This window comes from Tursiops truncatus, chromosome 9, assembly GCF_011762595.2.
Source record: "Tursiops truncatus isolate mTurTru1 chromosome 9, mTurTru1.mat.Y, whole genome shotgun sequence".
Lineage (NCBI taxonomy): Eukaryota > Metazoa > Chordata > Mammalia > Artiodactyla > Delphinidae > Tursiops > Tursiops truncatus.
In genome coordinates, this window is record NC_047042.1 from 89660021 (window position 1) to 89680777 (window position 20757).

A 20757-nucleotide genomic window follows, 5' to 3' on the forward strand; every position below is an offset into this window, starting at 1 on the left:
CTTAAACCACTGCTCATGGTAATTTGCTTACAGCAGCGACAGAAAAGTAAAACAAACACATAGAGGCTTAAAACTAGAAGAAAAAAGCCTCAAAAACAGAGAAAAAAAGACATAAAGAGGGGAATAATGATACAACTGGTACCTGACTGTTCATCCTTAAAACATGGAGGCCTGAAGAAAATGAAACAACATATTTAAAGTGCTGGAAGAAGCCAACAAACAAACCAGTCAATCCAGTATTCTATATTCATAAAAATATAGTTCAAAAAAATGAGGATAAAATAAAGACATTTCCGAAAAATTAAATTTGAAATTATTTACTGCCAAGAGAACTGTACTATAAGAAATGCTAAAGGAAATCTTTCAAACTCGAGCAAAATGATAACAGATGAAATCTTTGATCAACAGAAAGAAATGAAGAAAGCTGGAAATGGTGAATATGTGGGTATACATAAAAGACTATGAACTGTTCTTTCACCTCTTAATTTCTTCAAAAAACAACTGACTGCTTAAAGCAAAAATATCAATACTGAAGTGCAGGGTTTATATGTTATGTCAGAGTGTAATACATGAAAAAAATAGCACAAAGTAGGGGAGAAAAAATGAAATTATAAGAGAAAAAGGTCTGTAACAAATTACTTGTATCAAGAATAAAGGAGGGGATTTTACAGACATTAAAAAAATAAGAGAACACTGTGAACAACTTTAGGCCAACAGACTTAACAATTTCAATGAAGTGGACAAATTCCTTGAAAAATTCAACTTAGTAAAACTGACTGAAGAAGAAATAGAAAATGTGAATAATTCTATATCTATTCTTGCCTCAAATAAATCTCAAGCCCAGACAGTTCTTTAGGAAATTCTATGAAATACTTAAGGAAAAAAATAATACCAATCTTACAGAAATTCTTTCAGAAAGCAGACAATCCCTATCTCAATTTACGGGGCCAGCATAACCTTGATATCAAAACCCATAAAGGATATTTCAAGAAAATAAATTTATAGACCAATATCTTTCATAATCAGTCACAAAAATGCTTAACAAAATATTAGTAAATTGAATCCAGCATATAAAAAATGACAGTACATCAAGTGAGGCTTAACTTGGAAATGCAAACTGAGCAATTTTTTTAAAAAATCAATGGAATTTATGATATAAAGAAAATAAAGGAGAAAATCAGGTCACTTCCATATATTAAAAAAAAAAGCATTTGATTAAGTACATCACTCATTTGTGACTTAAAAAAACTCTCAGAAAACTGACAGAGAATCATAATTACTTAATTACATAAAGGGCTTTTATAAAAACAGCAACAACGAAACAGCATACCTCATGAGGAAATATGGAATGCTTCCTCCTATAATCGGGAAGAAGGCAAGCATGTTCATTCCTACCACAGTTATTCAACATATTGCCAGCTCATTCAATAAGGCAAGAAAAATAAAAGGTGTGTAAGGAAATAAAACTGTCCTATTCACAGACCACCCAATTATGTATACAAAAAAACCTAAGGGGGCTTCCCTGGTGGTGCAGTAGTTGAGGGTCTGCCTGCCGATGCAGGGGACACGGGATCGTGCCCCGGTCCGGGAAGATCCCACATGCCGTGGAGCGGCTGGGCCTGTGAACCATGGCCGCTGAGCCTGAGCGTCCAGAGCCTGTGCTCCACAGCGGGAGAGGCCACAGCGGTGAGAGGCCCGTGTACTGCAAAAAAAAAAACCCCAGAAAAACAAAAAAACCTAAGGTATATATCAAAAACTACTAGAACTAATGAGTGAATTTAGCAAACCTGCAAGACAAAGTCAATAAATAAATATCTACACATGTGTGTACACATAGACATCAGTTATTTCTATATATTAGCAATAATAATTACATGTGAAATTTAAAATCATACTATTTAAAATACTTAGGAATGAATTTAACAAAAGGTATGCAAGGACCTGAAAACTGTGCTGAAACTATAAAAGACTGCTAAGAGAAATTAAAGAACACCTAAATAAATGGAGAAATATATCATGCTTATAGATTGGAACATTCAATAATGTTAATATGCCAATTCTCCCTAAATTTACCTATAGATTCAATGCAATCCCAATTAAAATCCAAACAGTTTTATGTAGACACAAACTAATTCTAAAATCTATACACAAATTCAAAAGATGTAGAATAACCCTAACACCCTTAGAAAAGCAAAATGAAATGATTCATATTACCAGGTTGAAGACTTACAATAAATCTATAGCAATCAAAACAGTGTGGAAGTGGATTAAGGATAAACAAATCAATGAAACAATAGAGTTCAGAAAAAGACCCACATACAATCAAGAGGCAAAGGCACCAAGACAATTCTATAGAAAAGGAAAGTCTACTCAAAAAATAGTGCTGGAAAAAAACTGGATAAATGTATTTTAAAAAATCATGAATGAGATTCTTTTATTTCACCTCTCATGATGTTATTAAGAAACTTGCAAAGTTTTGGATAATCGTATTTTTAAAAATGAACCTTGAAGCTACTTTGCAGAATACACAAGAATTTGAGCTGAATCACATACTTATACATAAAAGCTAACACTATAAATCTTCAAGAAGACAAAGGAGAATATCTTCCCAACCTTTCCTGGAGTAAGCAATGATTTAAGAAGGACACAAAAAGCTCTAGCATGAAATATACCTACCTCCTAAAACTGGAATTCATAAGAATATTTAAACTTCTGTCGATCAAAAGAAACATTAAAAAAAAAAGATAAAAATAAACTGAGAACATATTTGCACTAAATATATCTGTCAAAAGACTTGTATTCAGAATATATAAACAGTACCTGAAATTCAACAATAAAAGATAAACAGCCCATCAAAATATGCAAAAAATACAGACATTTTTTTAAAAACCAAAGACATAAAAGGTAACAATAAAGGTAAACAACATGTCTTACTCTCTTTTTTGTTGGACATAATTGACTGTATAAAACATAATTTCTTTCTTTCTAAGGATGTAATTTTATCCTCTCATTCTGTTTCATCAAGTGTAATATTATAATAGCTTTTTGTTTCTATCCATGAACACATTTTCAGAACCTGTAGGGTATTAAATTCCTAACACTTCCCATCAGGTATTCTTAGACATTGCTGTTGGGCAAGTAAACAGTACAAAATTTCTAGAAAGCAGTTTTATAATTTTTATTAAGAGGCTTTAAAATGTTTATGCCATTGAATCAGTCATTTCTCTCCTGGGGATTTGACATAAGAAAATAATTTGAAATGTTAACTGTGGTTTATAAACATTATGTTAATTACAGGAGTGTTTTATACCACCAAACATCGAGAAATCTAAAAGTTCCATAAAGGAAGCTTTTCATAAAGGAATAATTATTATGTAAATTGAGACATAGTTACACAATGAAAGAGTAGGATTTACTTATAATATGATTCCCTATATATTTAAAAACATGGAAATAAAGCAATTGAAAGGGAACACATCAAAATATAAATATAGTTAGTTATGGATCATGTGATTCTGAGTGATAGTTTTAGTTCTTATACTTACATATGTTATCAAAATAAACATTTAATATTACTTTTTTCTAAAAAAAAAAAAAGATTATCTGGTATGTGTACAACTTCAACCCTGGGAGTTTCTCTATGTAACTTTTCTCACTGAATAACCTTTTGCTTTTCTAATTCATAAATATCAAACAGCCTACATATTTTAATTTCAATTAACAAAAAGAAAGCGGGCTATGCTTTCCTTAAAGTTCAGGAGACTGAAATCTTTGGATTACATACCACATAGCAAATTAGGCTCCCAATTCCTCCATCTGAATAATGCTTTCAACTGTCTTGAAAAGTTTTAGATTACTTAGAAACAGACTCAACATGAAAGGCCCTTTACAACTGTAATGGCAGAAAATTGTGGCAGAAGTAAATACAGCTTATAGGGTCTGATTATGGTCTGTGTAGAATCCAAAAAGCTAATCAGGTTACCAAGCACCCAATGAAGAATCATCTTAATTAATAGGAATGCATTTCAACCAGTAAAATGAATTGAATACTTCTGCTTTGAAATGTGCAATTACAAGATAAAGTCTAAAAGAAACAATATTTTCTCCCATTCTAGTAATTCTATTTCAACTCTCTCTTAAAGCACCACTCTGAATATTTTAGATACACAAAAATACATACACTTTTACCCAAATAACTACACTCTTCTGTTTATATAATCATCTTACACAGATGTGTGAGTTTTCAAATAATTTACCTTCTTAGAAACATAATAGTTTCAAGGCATGTGAAATTTAAGGACTGAAAATAAAGTGCTTTCATTATTGAGTAAAAAAAAAAAAATACAATAGTGTCTGCTATATGAATAGGAAGGTAAGATGTGTATGAATATGAAGCAATATTATTTAAAGAACATGGATGTTCAAAATTGTGCAGTATTATCTACATTTAATAATTTTACTATTCCATTTTCTCTACACCAACTCCCATCTATTATTTTCCTCCTTTTCCTACTAATGATGGGATGGGAGAGAAAAGGATTTGATAGACCCCCCTAAATATTCTCTCCTGACCTAGAGGGATCTCCTGAGCTCTAAACATATATTTCAAACTGCACATTTCTATATCTTCTTAGATGTCTCACAGGGGTTTCAATTTTAACTTATATAAAACAGAGTTCATTTTTTGACACTATTACCTTTCTTTTATATTTTCTATCACATATAATATATTCACCCTTTGCCTATGCTGGCCACCCAGCGTTCACTGATACTCCTTTCTCACCCTTCACAATAAGTCCGTATCAATAACTCTTGAATTCACCAACCCCTTCTATCTTCATCACCACTGTCTTTCTTCAGGCTTTCGGATCTCCTCATCTCTTCACCTGGACTTTGGTACCAATGTCCTGATTTGTCCGTCTGTCTCCAGAAGTTAAGATTCTGGTCACCTTTCACACTGACATCCAAATAACTTTTCTGAGCAACAAACCTGATCCTGTCTCATGCCATCTGCTGCAACCTCCCCATAACAGTTAAAACAACAAATTATAAAAACCCAACCCTTTCTGCCCTTTATTCACCATTTGTATCATCACTCTGAGCCACCACTAGTAGTTCTCCTGGTTTCCAGGCCCTCTTAGGCTGATCCCTCTAGGGGAGCAGCCACTTGGCCATCTCACCCATAGAGACTCCTGCCTCCTCTGTGAAATTTTTGCTGATCTCCCCAGTTTGTAAATACGGTTCTCCTTTCCATCGTCACACATGCCTTTCTCCTAGAATTTGTGTCAGACTGTTATTGCTCATTTCTTTCTTCATCTCTCCCCACAACATGAACTGTGGGCATCCTGAGGACACAGCTTTTCTACTGGTTCATTTTGTAACCATTTTACCTAGCAGAGTGTCATTTATGGATTCAATAAGTATTTGTGGATTCAACAACTATTCAATAAATATTCATGACCGACATTGAATGAATGAGAGCAGTGAGACATTTTAAATAAGTATTACCTTGAATTTACAAAACTCCTGTTAATTAGAAACCATCAATATTGCCCATATTTTCCATATGCTGCATGGCATTTAATGATACAGTCTCAAAAGTTACGCATCAATTCCACTGTACTCTATTTGCCAAGTATTTGTAAGCCCACCTAGATTCAAGGGGAGGGTATACAGACGCAAACTCTTCATGGGAGTAGTTCCCAAAATTGGATGCCACTTCCAAACCACAGTCACCATCAAAAGATGCTAGTGAACTAACTTATTATTTTGAAAATGTATATATAAAAGAACCATTTATCCTGCTTCTCTGAAACAAACTGTATAACTAAGTAACAAAACAGTAGGAATAGAAAAAAATTTCTCTTTAGAGACATATTCCAGTTAATAAATGAAGGATAGAAGTAGAATATCACAATTTTGCAACCACTGATGATTCCTGGATGCAGACATTGATCGTCAAAGACTGTTAACCAGAGAGAGAGAGAGAGAGAGAGAGAGAGAATGAGACGTTACATATCCTCTCTTGGAAGAATAAAACACTACTTACAAAAGAGATCTGGGAAAAAATGTGTCTGATGAATCTATATCCAAATATCAACTTAGTGGAAACAGGGAAGAGAGAAGAACACGTCATTGAGACTTTGGGGATGTTATCAGCACAGTACAGGACAAATAGCCTGGTTTCTTTAATAAATAAATGAAGGGAGAGAGAGAGAGAGAGAGAGAGAGAGAGAGAGAGAGAGAGATGGGTGGGAACCTACAGAGACTTAAGTGTCATACCAGCCAATCACAGTGAATGCATTTTATATGAATACTGATGAAAACAAACAGAGCATAAGAAAACAAATGACATCTGCAAGACAACTAAAAATTTGAATACTGAGTATTTAGTGATATTCAGAAGCTATTATTTTAATTTTTGAGATAACATTTTGTGATTGTATCCATAAAAGAAAATCTTACCTTTTAAAAAACACATTCAGAAAATTTCATGGGTAAAATGATATAATATCTGGGATTTACTTCAAAATAATATGAGAGGAGATCATAGCTGGTGACAGAAATAAAATTGTCCATGAACTGATAATTAGAAGCTAAGGGATGGTGCATTAGGGTCCAATATACTGCCTGTTTTTACACTGAACTTTTCCCATAACAACTATTTATTCTTAAAACACACTTTAGGTGGAAGCATGTGCTCGGCTTCCCGAGGCACCCCTTTCCCCTTTGTGAGTAGAGCCTGGGTACAGAATGCCACCAACCTTGCCTGATTTCATCAAACAAGCCTTCTGACAGGTCTCCCATCCTCTAGCTTTCTCCTGGCTTCAGTCCATCTTCTCCAGGATGACCCAGCCGTGTGGCTGACAGGGTCTTGGTGCTCCAGCCAGGTGTCAGGCCTGAGCCTCTGAGGTGGGAGAGCCGAGTTCAGGACACTGGTCCACCAGAGACCTCCCGGCCCCTTGTAATATCAGTTGGCAAGAGCGCTCCCAGAGATCTCGGTCTCAACGCTAAGACCCAGCTCCACTCAATGACCAGCAAGCTCCAGTGCTAGACACCCCATGCCAAACAACTAGCAAGACAGGAACACAACCATACCCATTAGCAGAGAGATTGCCTAAAATCACAATAAGTTCACAGACACTGAAAAACACACCACCGGACGCAGTCCTGCCCACCAGAAAGACAAGATCCAGCCTCATCCATCAGAACACAGGCACCAGTCCCCTCCACCAGGAAGCCTACACAACCCATTGAACCAACCTTACCCACTGGGGGCAGACACCAGAAACAACGGCAACTACAAACCTGCAGTCTGCGAAAAGGAGACCCCAAACACAGTAAGTTAAGCAAAATGAGAAGACATAGAAATACACAGCAGATGAAGGAGCAAGGTAAAAACCCACCAGACCAAAAAAATGAAGAGAAAATAGTCAGTCTACCTGAAAAAGAATTCCGAGTAATGACAGTAAAGATGACCCAAAATCTTGGAAATACAATGGAGAAAATACAAGAAACATTTAACAAGGACCTAGAAGAACTATGGAGCAAACTAACAATGATGATGATCAACACAATAAATGAAATTAAAAATTCTCTAGAAGGAATCAATAGCAGAATAACTGAGACAGAAGAAAGCATAAGTGACGTGGAAGCTAAAATAGTGGAAATAACTAACACAGAGCAGAATAAAGAAAAAAGAATGCAAAGAATTGAGGACAGTCTCAGAGACCTGTGGGACAACATTAAATGCGCAAACATTCAAATTATAGGGGTCCCAGAAGAAGAAAAAAATAAAGGGACTGCGAAAATATTTTAAGAGATTATAGTTGAAAACTTATGGGAAAGGAAATGGTCAATCAAGTCCAGGAAGCACAGAGAGTCCCATACAGGATAATTCAAAGGAGAAACACACCAAGACATATATTAATCAAACTATCAAAAATTAAATACAAAGAAAAAATATTAAAAGCAGCAAGGGAAAACCAACCAATAACATACAAGGGAATCACCATAAGGTTAACAGCTGCTCTTCCAGGAGAAACTCTGCAAGCCAGAAGGGTGTGGCAGGACATATTGAAAGTGATGAAAGGGTAAAAGCTACAATCAAGATTACTGTACCCAGCAAGGATCTCATTCGGATTTGATGGAGAAATGAAAATCTTTACAGACAAGCAAAAGCTAAGAGAACTCATCACCACCAAACCAGCTTTTCAACAAATGCTAAAGGAACTTCTCTAGGCAGGAAACACAAGAGAAGGAAAAGAACGAAAAATACAAACAAACCCAAAACAATTAAGAAAATGGTAATAGGAACATATGTATTGATAATGACCTTAAATGTAAATGGATTAAATGCTCCAACCAAAAGACACAGACTGGCTGAATGGATACAAAAACAAGACCTGTATATATGCTGCCTACAAGAGACCCACTTCAGACCTAGGAATATGTACAGACTGAAAGTGAGGGGATGGAAAAAGATATTCCATGCAAATTGAAATCAAATAAAGCTGGAGTAGCCAATACCACATCAGACAGAATAGACTTTAAAATAAAGACTATTATAAGAGACAAAGAAGGACACTACATAATGATCAAGGGATCAATCCAAGAAGAAGATATAGCAATTGTAAATATTTATGCACCCAACACAGGAGCACCTTAATACATAAGGCAAATGCTAACAGCCATAAAGGGGGAAATGGACAGTAGTACAATAATAGTAGGGGACTTTAACACCCCACTTTCACCAATGGACAAATCATCCAAAAAGAAAATAAATAAGGAAACACAAGCTATAAATGACACATTAAACAAGATGGACGTAATTGATATTTAGAGGACACTCCATCCAAAATCAACAGAATACACTTTCTTCTCAAGTGCTCATGGAACATTCTCCAGGATAGTTCATATTTTGGGTCACAAATCAAGCCTTGGTAAATTTAAGAAAATTGAAATCATATCAAGTATCTTTTCTGGCCACAACACTCTAAGACTAGATATCAATTACAGGAAAAAATCTGTAAAAAATACAAACACATGGAGGCTAAACAATACACTACTAAATAACCGAGAGATAACTGAAGAAATCAAAGGGAAAATCAAAAAATACCTAGAAACAAATGGCAGTGAAAACACGACGACCCAAAACCTACGGGATGCAGCAAAAGCAGTTTTAAGAGGGAAGTTTATAGCAATACAATCCTACCTCAAGAAAAAAGAAAAATCTCAAATAAACAACCCAACCTTAAACCTAAAGCAATTAGACAAAGAACAAAAAAAACCAAAGTTAGCAGAAAGAAAGAAAACATAAAGATCAGATAAGAAATAAATGAAAAAGAAATGAAGGAAATGATAGCAAAGATCAATAAAACTAAAAGCTGGTTCTTTGAGAAGATAAACAAAACTGATAAACCATTAGCCAGACTCATCAAGAAAAAAAGGGAAAAGACTCAATAGCATTAGAAATGAAAAAGGAGAAGTAACAACTGACTGCTGAAATACAAAGAATCATGAGAGATTACTACAGACAACTATATGCCAATAAAATGGACAACCTAGAAGAAATGGACAAATTCTAAGAAAAGCACAACCTTCCGAGACTGAACCAGGAAGAAATAGAAAATATAAACAGACCAATCACAAGCATTAACATTGAAACTGTGATTAAAATTCTTCCAACAAATAAATGCCCAGGACCAGATGGCTTCACAGGCGAATTCTATCAAACATTTAGAGAAGAGCTAACACCCATCTTTCTCAAACTCTTCCAAAATACAGCAGAGGGAGGAACACTCCCGAGCTCTTTCTATGAGGCCACCATCACCCTGATACCAAAACCAGACAAAGATGTCACAGAAAAAGAAAACTACAGGCCAATATCACGGATGAACACAGATGCAAAAATCCTCAACAAAATATTAGTAAACAGAATCCAACAGCACATTAAAAGGATCATACACAATGATCAAGTGGGGTTTATTCCAGGAATGCAAGGATTCTTCAATGTACACAAATCAATCAATGTGATACACCATATTAACAAATTGAAGAATAAAAACCATATGATAATCTCAACAGATGCAGAAAAGGCTTTTGACAAAATTCAACACCCATTTATGATAAAAATCCTCCAGAAAGTAGGCATAGAGGGAACTTACCTCAACATTAAAAATGCCATATATGACAAACCCACAGCTAACATCACTCTCAATGGTGAAAAACTGAAACCATTTCCACTAAGATCAGGAATAAGACAAGGTTGCCCACTCTCACCACTACTATTCAATACAGTTCTGGAAGTTTTAGCCACAGCAATAAGAGAAGAAATAAAAGGAATCCAATTCGGAAAAGAAGTAAAGCTGTCACTGTTTGCAGATGACATGATACTATACATAGAGAATCCTAAAGATGCTACCAGAAAATGACTAGAGCTAATCAATGAATCTGGTAAAGTAGCAGGATACAAAAGTAATGCATAGAAATCTCTTGCATTTCTATACACTAATGATGAAAAATCGGAAAGAGAAATTAAGGAAACACTCCCATTTACAACTGCAACAAAAAGAATAAAATATCTAGGAATAAACCTACCTAAGGAGACGAAAGACCTGTATACAGAAAACTGTAAGACAGTGATGAAAGAAATTAAAGATGATACAAATAGATGGAGAGATATACCATGTTCTTGGATTGGAAGAATAAACATTGTGAAAATGACTATACTACCCAAAGCAATTTACAGATTCAGTGCAATCTCTATCAAACTACCAATGGCATTTTTCACAGAACTACAACAAAAAATTTCACAATTTGTGTGGAAACAAAAAAGACCCCAAATAGCCAAAGCAATCTTGAGAAAGAAAAATGAGCTGGAGGAATCAGGCTCCTGGACTTCAGACTATACTACAAAGCTACAGTAATCAAGACAGTATGGTACTGGCACAAAAACAGATATACAGATCAATGGAACAGGATAGAAAGCCCACAGATAAACCCACGCACATATGGTCACCTTATCTTTGATAAAGGAGGCAATAATATACAATGGTGAAAGGACAGCCTCTTCAATAACTGGTGCTGGGAAAACTGGACAGCTACATGTAAAAGAATGAAATTAGAACACTCCCTAACACCATACACAAGAATAAACTCAAAATGGATTAAAGGCCTAAAGGTAAGGCCAGACACTATCAAACTCTTAGAGAAAAACATAGGCAGAACACTCTATGACATAAACCACAGCAAGATCCTTTTTGACCCACCTGCTAGAGAAAGGTAAATAAAAACAAAAATAAACAAATGGGACCTAATGAAACTTCAAAGCTTTTGCACCGCAAAGGAAACCATAAACAAGATGAAAAGACAACCCTCAGAATGGAAGAAAATATTTGCAAACGGAGCAACTGACAAAGGATCAACCTCCAAAATATACAAGCAGTTTATGCAGCTCAATATCAAAAAAACAAACAATCCAATCCAAAAATAGGCAGATGATCTAAACAGACATTTCTGCAAAGAAGATATACAGGTGGCCAACAGACACATGAAAAGATGCTCAGCATCACTAATCATTAGAGAAATGCAAATCAAAACTACAATGAGGTATCACCTCACACCAGTCCGAATGGCCATCATCAAAAAATCTACAAACAATAAATGCTGGAGAGGGTGTGGAGAAAAGGGAACCCTCTTGCACTGTTGGTGGGGATGTAAATTGATACAGCCACTATGGAGAACAATATGGAGGTTCCTTAAAAAACTAAAAGTCGAACTAGTATATGATCCAGCAATCCCACTACTGGGCATATACCCTGAGAAAACCATAATTCAAAAAGGGTCATGTACCACAATGTTCATTGCAGCACTATTTACAATAGCCAGGACATGGAAGCAACCTAAGTGTCCACGACAGATGAATAGATAAAGAAGATGTGGCACATATATACAATGAAATATTAGTCATAAAAATGAAATTGAGTTATTTGTAGTGAGACAGATGGACCTAGAGTCAGTCATATGAGTGAAGTCAGTCAGAAAGAGAAAAACAAATATCATATGCTAACACATATATATGGACTGTAAAAAAATATATGGTTCTGATGAACCCAGGGGCAGGACAGTAATAAAAACGCAGATGTAGAGAATGGACTTGAGGACACGGGGAGGGGGACGGGTAAGCTGGTACAAAGTGAGAGAGTGGCATGGACATATATACACTACCAAATGTAAAATAGATAGCTAGTGGGAAGCAGCCGCATAGCACAGGGAGATCAGCTCGGTGCTCTGTGACCACCTAGAGTGGTAGTATAGGAAGATGCAAGAGGGAGGGGATATGGGGATATATGTATACGTATAGCTGATTCACTTTTTGATACAGCAGAAACTAACACACCATTGTAAAGCAATTATACTCCAATAAAGACGTTATAAAAATTTTTTTAAATAAAAAAACACACTTTACTAATTCCTTAAAGTCAAAACTCCTAGATAAATTCTATAATGCACTTTGTGATGTCACCCCTGTCTTCCTCTCCAGCGTCACCTACATCACTCTCACTTCACCTACCTTTATGCTACATAAGACTAACTGTAGTCTCCACAGAGGACTATGGTCTCTAATACTACCAAGTGTATGTAAATTTCCCTTTTTCCAGAATGCCAAGTCCATTCTTCTTCTCCTGGCAAAATTCATTCATCCTGTCACATTTACTCGTTGACAATTACAGGTATCAGGCTCGCTGCTGTGTACCAGAGATACACTGGAGTGATGGATACCGACCATCTGCCACTCCCACCCAGCACTCCACCCCTTCCCTGCGCTCCTTTTTGTCTGTGAAACTGACCCATTTAGACTGTATTAATGGCCCCCTTGTCCTCCGGCTTCCGTTAGACTTCTCCAGAGGGAGACAATGGCAGAAGCTCTGGAGGGCAAGAATTGTATTGATGCCCCTGACCCTCTCCCTGCCAGGCTGGCACAGGATGGTTGCTTTCACTTAGCAAATACTGCTCCTAACTGGTGGTCTTTCCCAAATAGTTCTCTTTCTGGTACAACTGACTGCTTCCCTGCCTTTGCACCTTTAGCTCAGGAATACAACACCATCCATTGTTGCTTCTCATAAACCTAGTGCACTATTTGTAAAGAGTCCCTCCATTAAATTCTCCTCTAATTACCGTTTCACTCTGCCATATCCTTCTTGTTCAGACTTTAATTATATAATTGTAAGCAGAAACAACCCAAACCAAAAAAAGACTGTAAAGAGAACCTGACACACATACAGACTGAGAAGTTATAGAAGATGAAGGGGTAAAGAACATTTGAGAGAGAGGCAGCATATGCAGTGTCCCTGTGGTACAAAAGAAGCAAGGGATGTCCAAAGCGATACTTGACTTGACAGGCAACGAGCTAGAAAACAAAGAGGGCAGTGGGAAAGGATGGAGAATCAGAGAGAAACTCAATTTTGTGATAAAGATTTAGATTTTGATCTTGAGAGCAATGGGAAAGTGTCTTAAAATTCTCCCTGCCCTCCCAAGCCTAGGTAAGGGATCATCTTCTCTTAGACATTCCCTGACAGCCTTCTACCACACAGCCAGGACTAGGAAGCTCTCACACACGGTAAACATTCAATACACGGTCACTGGATTAGTGAATAAATGAATGAGTAAAACACATGTGGCCAGGTTTGTCTTGGGAACCTCCAAGAATTCTCCCTGGCACATACCCTACCTGGGCTTATTCCTATTTTCTCTTGGCCGAATCTTTACCTATAGTTAGCATAAAGACCTTTGGAGAGAAAGAGCTATACATGAGCTACAACTCTGGAAATTAGATCAATCCTAGAGCAACCTTTTACACCTAATGGCCATTTCATTGTAGACATGGCACATGTAACAAGCAACATCACCATCTCAGGCGATGGACATTCTTGCCATAATCACAATAGGGTATTCTGTTAAATCTCACTAATTCGAGGTGATGGAGGAAAAGTCGTTTGGAATCCACAAGATGAGTGAAAAAGAGTTGTTTTGGGTTGTTCAGGACAAGAAATGCAACCTTCTTGCCTTGAGGCATAAGGTATGGCCCAAACCAAGCGCTAGCCAAGTGCAAGTAGAAGCTTTATTTTAATTTGCTTTACAAACTGATAGTGTGGCCTGATTTACACCGGATACAATGATAAGCAAACTTTTTAATTGGTTTCCTCATCCTTCAATAATAAGTTGAAACACATGGCTAAAACCTGCTTGAAACTGACCTTATACTATACGTTTACTTTTTCAATGCCAGCAAACAAAATTAAAATGCAAGGTGATCTCGATACTGTGCAACTGAATATTCATTAACATCACAACAATGATGTTTTTCTATATTCGGGTATTTTGTGATAAGGGAGACGCCCATCTTATGCTTAAGCAGGCAAGATGGAGATGAATGCAAATGACCACTTTCCTTATTATCTAAGCACTCAAGTACTCAGCAAACCAGAAAAGTATCAAATGGCAAGGTTTCTGCATCAATGCTAGGATATGTCTGTGGCATAATGTTTTTTAATTAGCATGAAAACTTTCCACTTCATTCTGGTAGAAAATTCATCAGGATAATTAACATATAATATTCATGTATCTTTGAAGTTTAAACAAAAAATATGCATCAATTTTTTTAGTGACGTGAAGAATTACTTTTTGTTTTTGTCTTCCCCTGGCAACTCTACATTGCATAAAGTTTGTGAGTTGACAAGCCAGGAAAGAACATTACACCAAGGTCCTATAAAATGAATAGTAAAGTCTAACTCTGACTAAAGCACATTACACTTCAATAACATAGACGCATTGCCCACCAGAGAGGCCATGGTGAATCCAATGACTTCAATATAACCATCGTCATGACGCTGAGGTTCAAAGTCATGGTGATCTCCTGGGTTCCCCCAAGGCATTGTGCCAGCACAATATCTGCAAGAGAAGAGTAGAAACAGAATGAAATTTGCTCCAGTCTTCCCATGATTATCATTGGGGATTAATTTATAGTTCAACCCGATGTTTATTTCACACATCTTTCTACTCTTGGTTCACACCTCCCAATAAAAAAGAAAATGAATTTATCACCTCCAAGTATCAATTTATGAAAATGGGGCAAAATTTTACAACAAAAGCATCCCGTGGAGCCCAACTTTCTCCTAATTATTTATCAACATGTCTCACTCTGTAATTCACCAATGCTTACTTTCTATCACATACCATGAGTTATCAATAGGTGGTTTCAGAACTTGGTCTTGGAGGGAGACATATACGTGCTGATAGGAAAGGGAAATGGAACGGAGGTGGGTAAGCATCAATAATATACACAGAAAGAAGGCAATAAGTACCCCAGGACGAAGGAAAGGTAACTGAAGCGGACAGAAGGAGTGAAAAACGGATGAGACAAAGATGTGAGATTAGAAAGGGAAGGGGAAATCAAGGAAGTTAAAAAGTGGAGGAAGCAAAATCCAGAGGGGGGATGGGGGAGGAGCAAGAAGAAAAAGAGAAGAGCATTGTTATTGCTAATCAACAATGTTTCCTGAGAATCTACTAGGCCTTCTACTTCGACAACTAAAATGAAAATACTTCCGGAACAGGATGTAAGGGGCTACGTTGAGCACTGCCAAAAGTAATCAGGAGACATATTTTCCTAGCCATGGATTTACTCACAATTCTCATTTCAACTAAATTCAGTCTAAACAGAACTTGCTCATGGATTTTTGTGTCTGAGTTGTCTGGTTTGCAAATAACAAAGGGTCATAGATCCAACCCCTTTCAAAATCTTGGCTTGGGAGCCTAGAATCTAATTTGATGTCACTGAGATACATGCTTATTTTGAGACTAGTTAATCTTAAATATCCCTTTCTCCTGAGGTATATAATAGCACCACAGAGAGCTGACATCCTGGCTAGAAAATGCTCCTCTAATTGATCCTATTTTTTCAAAGTAATCATCTGGCAATTATTCTGAATGAATTCCATGCTGAAATCAGGCTGGATGGTTGCCTAATAGCTTTTGGGAAACTGAGAACAGGGATTTGTTCAAGTCTATCATTCCTGGGTGAGGGGTGAGGGGATGGAAGGCGTCAGTAATTGAGAATTACATTAAAATGTTCCAGTCCAGAGGGCTGCCTGGGCTTCTTAAGGGTGGGTAAGTATACACCATGCGTGCCGTATCACATAAACACAAAAGTACCACAGAGAACACTAAACAAACCAAGTAGGAGAACAAAATTATCAGACTCGAAAACCCTTAATAAGCCATTAAAATAACTGTTTTTCATTGTTTGTACCTGGAAATTTTCTATAATGAAAGCAGAAAACCTTAAGTCAAATGGAGTTCACATCAAACCAAGGAAACAATATGAACAGAGCTTACCTGGGTATATTTAAAAATACTATACACTGGAACTTCAGTTCCTGAATCTTTGGGGTGAGATCTGTTCCATCACACTGCAACAATCAAAGCAAAAAAGCAAGGATTCTGAAGTAGGCTCAAGTCTAAAAGACAACTAGGGTGACAACAGCGTGTACCATGGTCTTCCCCTTGTCCCTGTCTCTGCTGAAGTGGATGCCCATTACTATGATTGAAACTTTATTCTGATTATAACTTTCCCAGACCCAGGGTTCTGGGCTTGGATTTGTTTTGATTGAATGTAAAAACAAAGCTGCCATTTGACCAGAATGATTTTTCTCTGGTCTCACAATCAAAGGAACGATCATCACTCTTAACCTTGGATTATTACTGGATAGCATAAATTGGCTTGTAGTATCAACATTAGAAAATTTATAAACGTTTAAAAGAATAAAAAGGATGAATCCTCAAGTTGAGGCAGTAGCAATCTCTACCAAAGTCATCTGATTCAAACAATAGTCGTGAATGTGACCATTTATTTTATTTGCTTTGAGATAATTTTTATTTTGAAAATATTCGACATAATATTTTGAACGCTGTTTAAAAGGAATATACCCTGCATGCTTTTTTAAAAGTATCTGTTATAAATTAGTATTAGCAATCACTAATTAGTGATTTGCTCTTATCAATTTAATCTCTTACAGACTGTGACCGGTCTTCTGCGATAAACCGCTTTATTGAACCTGGCCGTGACCCTGGGTTTCGAGAGCCTCAGGGTGGCTTGGCCTCAATACCTCTGTGTGTGTGGCTTCCCTCACCAGTTAGTACTTTCCTCAAGAGCATCATCTGACTAATCAAAGAAAGGGGTTTCGTTTCCCTTTCTCATTTCCCACTGGTGACAAATGCCAAAAGAGGAACAGTCTAGTCATGACTGTAGGCCTCTCAATGTCAAAGGTATAAAGCCTGCTTTTATATTTGCTCTCCTCACACCCTCATCACAGAATTTCCCCCACTGTCTTCTCTGCTGAAGAGAGGGTAAAGCATTCCTAAGCTCCCTGCTAATTTCTAAGGATGGCTTCAGAGGGAGTTTCAATCCAGGTGAAATGACTCTGCTAGTGGTCAAGGTTGTCTCATTCTCCTCCCAGCTGATCTTAACACAGCCTAATTTTTTTTTCATGAGCATTCTCAAAAATTGTTCCTGGGAAATCTTACAATCCTAAATAAACAAAGTATTTTCAAACGTTTTTTAGATAGGAATCAAATTCTGGACATTGACTGAAGGTGTTTTTACAACACTCTCAGATACTTAAATAAACATGAGGTCTCCCAATTTAAGGACTTGAAATGAGTTGATAGATGGCTCTACCAGTGAAGAAAAAATGTAGACATCTTAAATGATCAAAATTGAGTGTTGAAAGCAACTGAATTTTTTAAAAATAGCATGTGATACATCAAAAGCATGCAAAGCAGTATTGTTGCATTACAGAAAAAAATTATACTTAATATTATTGTACTTAGAATTCATTTTCTAAAAAAATTTTCTACTTTCTCCTCCTGAAAAACTCATCAGCGATTCTGGAAACTCATCGAATTCTGTGAGGATGGGCACCTTACAATGTATTGAGTTTTACAAAATTTTCTTATATATTATTGCATTTAAACTTTACAACTCTTTAGAGCGGCCGTTTTCAACTTTTTCCTTACTTCAAACACACAAAGGAAAATATGTACACACAAAATATCTTCCTGTGTACAAGCTCACACACTGATGAATCAAAACAAGAAGAAGAACACATGTGAAGCAGAACAAAATAATGCTGTATGTAGGTTTTCATTACTGTCCTCTGGGGGGGGTGTGTGTGTGTGTGTGTGTGTGTCTGTGTAGCATTCATGTGAGAGATTATTAACTATTACCTTGGAAATACTGACTTCACCCTGTGGCAAAGATAAGATGGTCTGCTGTTATGTGTACATCTAATTGCTCTAACCCCCCATCCTTTTCATCTCACACTCAGGAAACATACAATGATGTCGTTGTAGAAATATCCTGTGTCACAGCACAATGGTCAGTAACTGTTGCTTCAAATGCATATGTTGTTATGCCTGCTTTACAGATGAGGAGAGAGAACTCTTCTGAAAGGTTGAATGCTTCCCCCAAAGTCATATACCTCATAAAGATAGACCTAGGACTGAATCAGAGTTGTTCAGACTTAGTTTCTATTGTTTTTTTTTCTCTTCATAAAAAAAAGAGATGATTACGTAGACCAATCCACCTGGAATGTTACATGTACAGGCTGATATCAAATCTTTTCTAGTTATTTGACTGCCACCTTGGCCTCTCTACAAGCTTCTTTTAATCCCTGATACACAGCCAACCATGCCTGAGATATTTCTCATCAGGAGGACTGCCAGATGTGGGAGAAAAGCTTTCTAGTGGTGAGGCGGCATAGAGCTTAATTTCCATCCAGCTGAGTTAAACAGTGGACAGCATTACCATTCCATATGGCCACTGCCCTCCGCTCAGTGGCTCTCCCGGCAGGTGCTGCAATGTTCCTAATAATGTGAAAAATACTGCAAGAGGAGGGAAGGTTTATTTTTGGCTTGGTTGAAGGCAGCCAAAGAAGAAACAGGGGAAGTTTGAGGCAAGGTTGCTGCTACTTAACTAACCATCATTTTATCAAAATCAAGATCTTCACAGTTCAATGGACCATGTGTCTTTCTTGTATCTAGCTTTAAAAAGGCAATATTTCAGTTTTCAAAAGTTGCTACTGCTATAGGATGCTTGCTTTTCGTTGGTATTTCATGGGAACTGAAACATCTGAAAGTGATGCCCAGGGTGATTAGTGGTAAACTCTGTTTCAACTGATTTAGGAGATTCATGTCTCCTACAGGCTTTATTGGTGACAACGAATTTGAATTTGTATCCTCTCAGCCTCCTCTATATTCCTCTATAAATCCATTAGTTTAAGGTCATATATTTGTCTCTACTTACATGTATACCTTTTGTCCTGTCCCCTCCTGTCACAAATGCTATTCTTTATCTATTCCACGATAAATTCAAGCATTGCTACATTCCCATTCCTTCTTTCCCATCTATATATTTTTCTCTATCTTCCATGTTTCTCTTCCCTTATACAGGTATGTGCAGCAAAGTCATGTTCATTCCCTCTTTTAACTTGTTTACTATAAGGAAACACTTTGTCTTTCTTAATAATCAATGATACGCTATTTTTAAATATATCTCTTAGAGAAAAAATGACTTCCCATCTCCCTTGCCTCCAAGATGAGTATCCCTAAAACCTGGGATACAGACCCAGAGGGAAATAGCACCAAAAAAAAAAAAAAAAAAATCTCTTAAGTGGTGAAGGATCTTGAGCAGGCTGGAGAGCGAGTGACCACAAAATAATGAAATCAAAGTATTTTTCTAAGATGGAGATGCTTCAGATAGGCTGGGAATAAAGATACTTGTTTGGTGAGCATCTATTTCTACCTTAATAGCCAGCCCAACTTCATTCCTTTGATGACTTCCCCGACTGCACCATGGGCAGTTTTCATTTCTCCCTTTGTGCCACCAGTATATTATATAAGTAATCCAATAACAACATTGATTATATTGTTCTGCCCAGAGTTATGTGCCCTTCCTCATGACTCAACTGTGAGTTTCTTCAGTGGTGAAGCCAGTCATCTTATTTAACTTCATCCTCAGCAACTAAGACAGCACCTGACACATAACTAAATGCTCATAAATGTTGGTTGAGCAAACTACACTCAATTCAGTTAAAGTTCTATGCAGCCCACTGATTAAGTATATAAACTGGTATTTGGGGTTCATGTTAGGGGGCATGCTTTTTACATTTAAATGAAACGAGTCAACACATTCAATACTTACGACAACTTTAACATGCTTGGATAAATCTCTAGAGCTTCTCTGGAGGAAATCAGAAAAAGCTGCCTATACAAGGAAAGAAAGAAAGAAAGAAATCTTCATTGCATGCTTATGCCAAATCCTTGCTTCTGTAAGATAGATAGGTCCTAGTGATTCTAAGTTACGCAAAAATATAAGACAAGTTCTCCTTTTGCTGAATCTACAGTAAACTAGTGCAGAGACTAAGTTGAATTCTTTCTTTGTTTTCAAAATGTAACCTATAGGGGCTTCCCTGGTGGTGCAGTGGTTGAGAGTCCGCCTGCCGATGCAGGGGACATGGGTTCGTGCCCCGGTCCGGGAAGATCCCACATGCCGCGGAGCGGCTGGGCCCGTGAGCCATGGCCGCTGAGCCTGCGCGTCCGGAGCCTGTGCTCCGCAGCGGGAGAAGCCACAGCAGTGAGAGGCCCGCGTACCGCAAAAAAAAAAAAAAAAAAAAAAAAAAAGTAACCTATAATAAAATT

General features: G+C 37.0%; 1 protein-coding gene across 1 annotated transcript in view; it reads right to left on the reverse strand.

The window, feature by feature from the left end:
• Window positions 1-20757, reverse strand: part of DGKI (diacylglycerol kinase iota) — a 456496-nt gene that overhangs the window by 165157 nt on the left and 270582 nt on the right. The window contains exons 17-19 of the mRNA XM_073809968.1: window positions 20261-20323; window positions 16396-16469; window positions 14841-14952 (exon numbers count right to left, since the gene is read on the reverse strand). Coding sequence (XP_073666069.1) covers window positions 14841-14952; window positions 16396-16469; window positions 20261-20323 — 249 coding nt within the window. The remainder of the gene's footprint in view (window positions 1-14840; window positions 14953-16395; window positions 16470-20260; window positions 20324-20757) is intronic.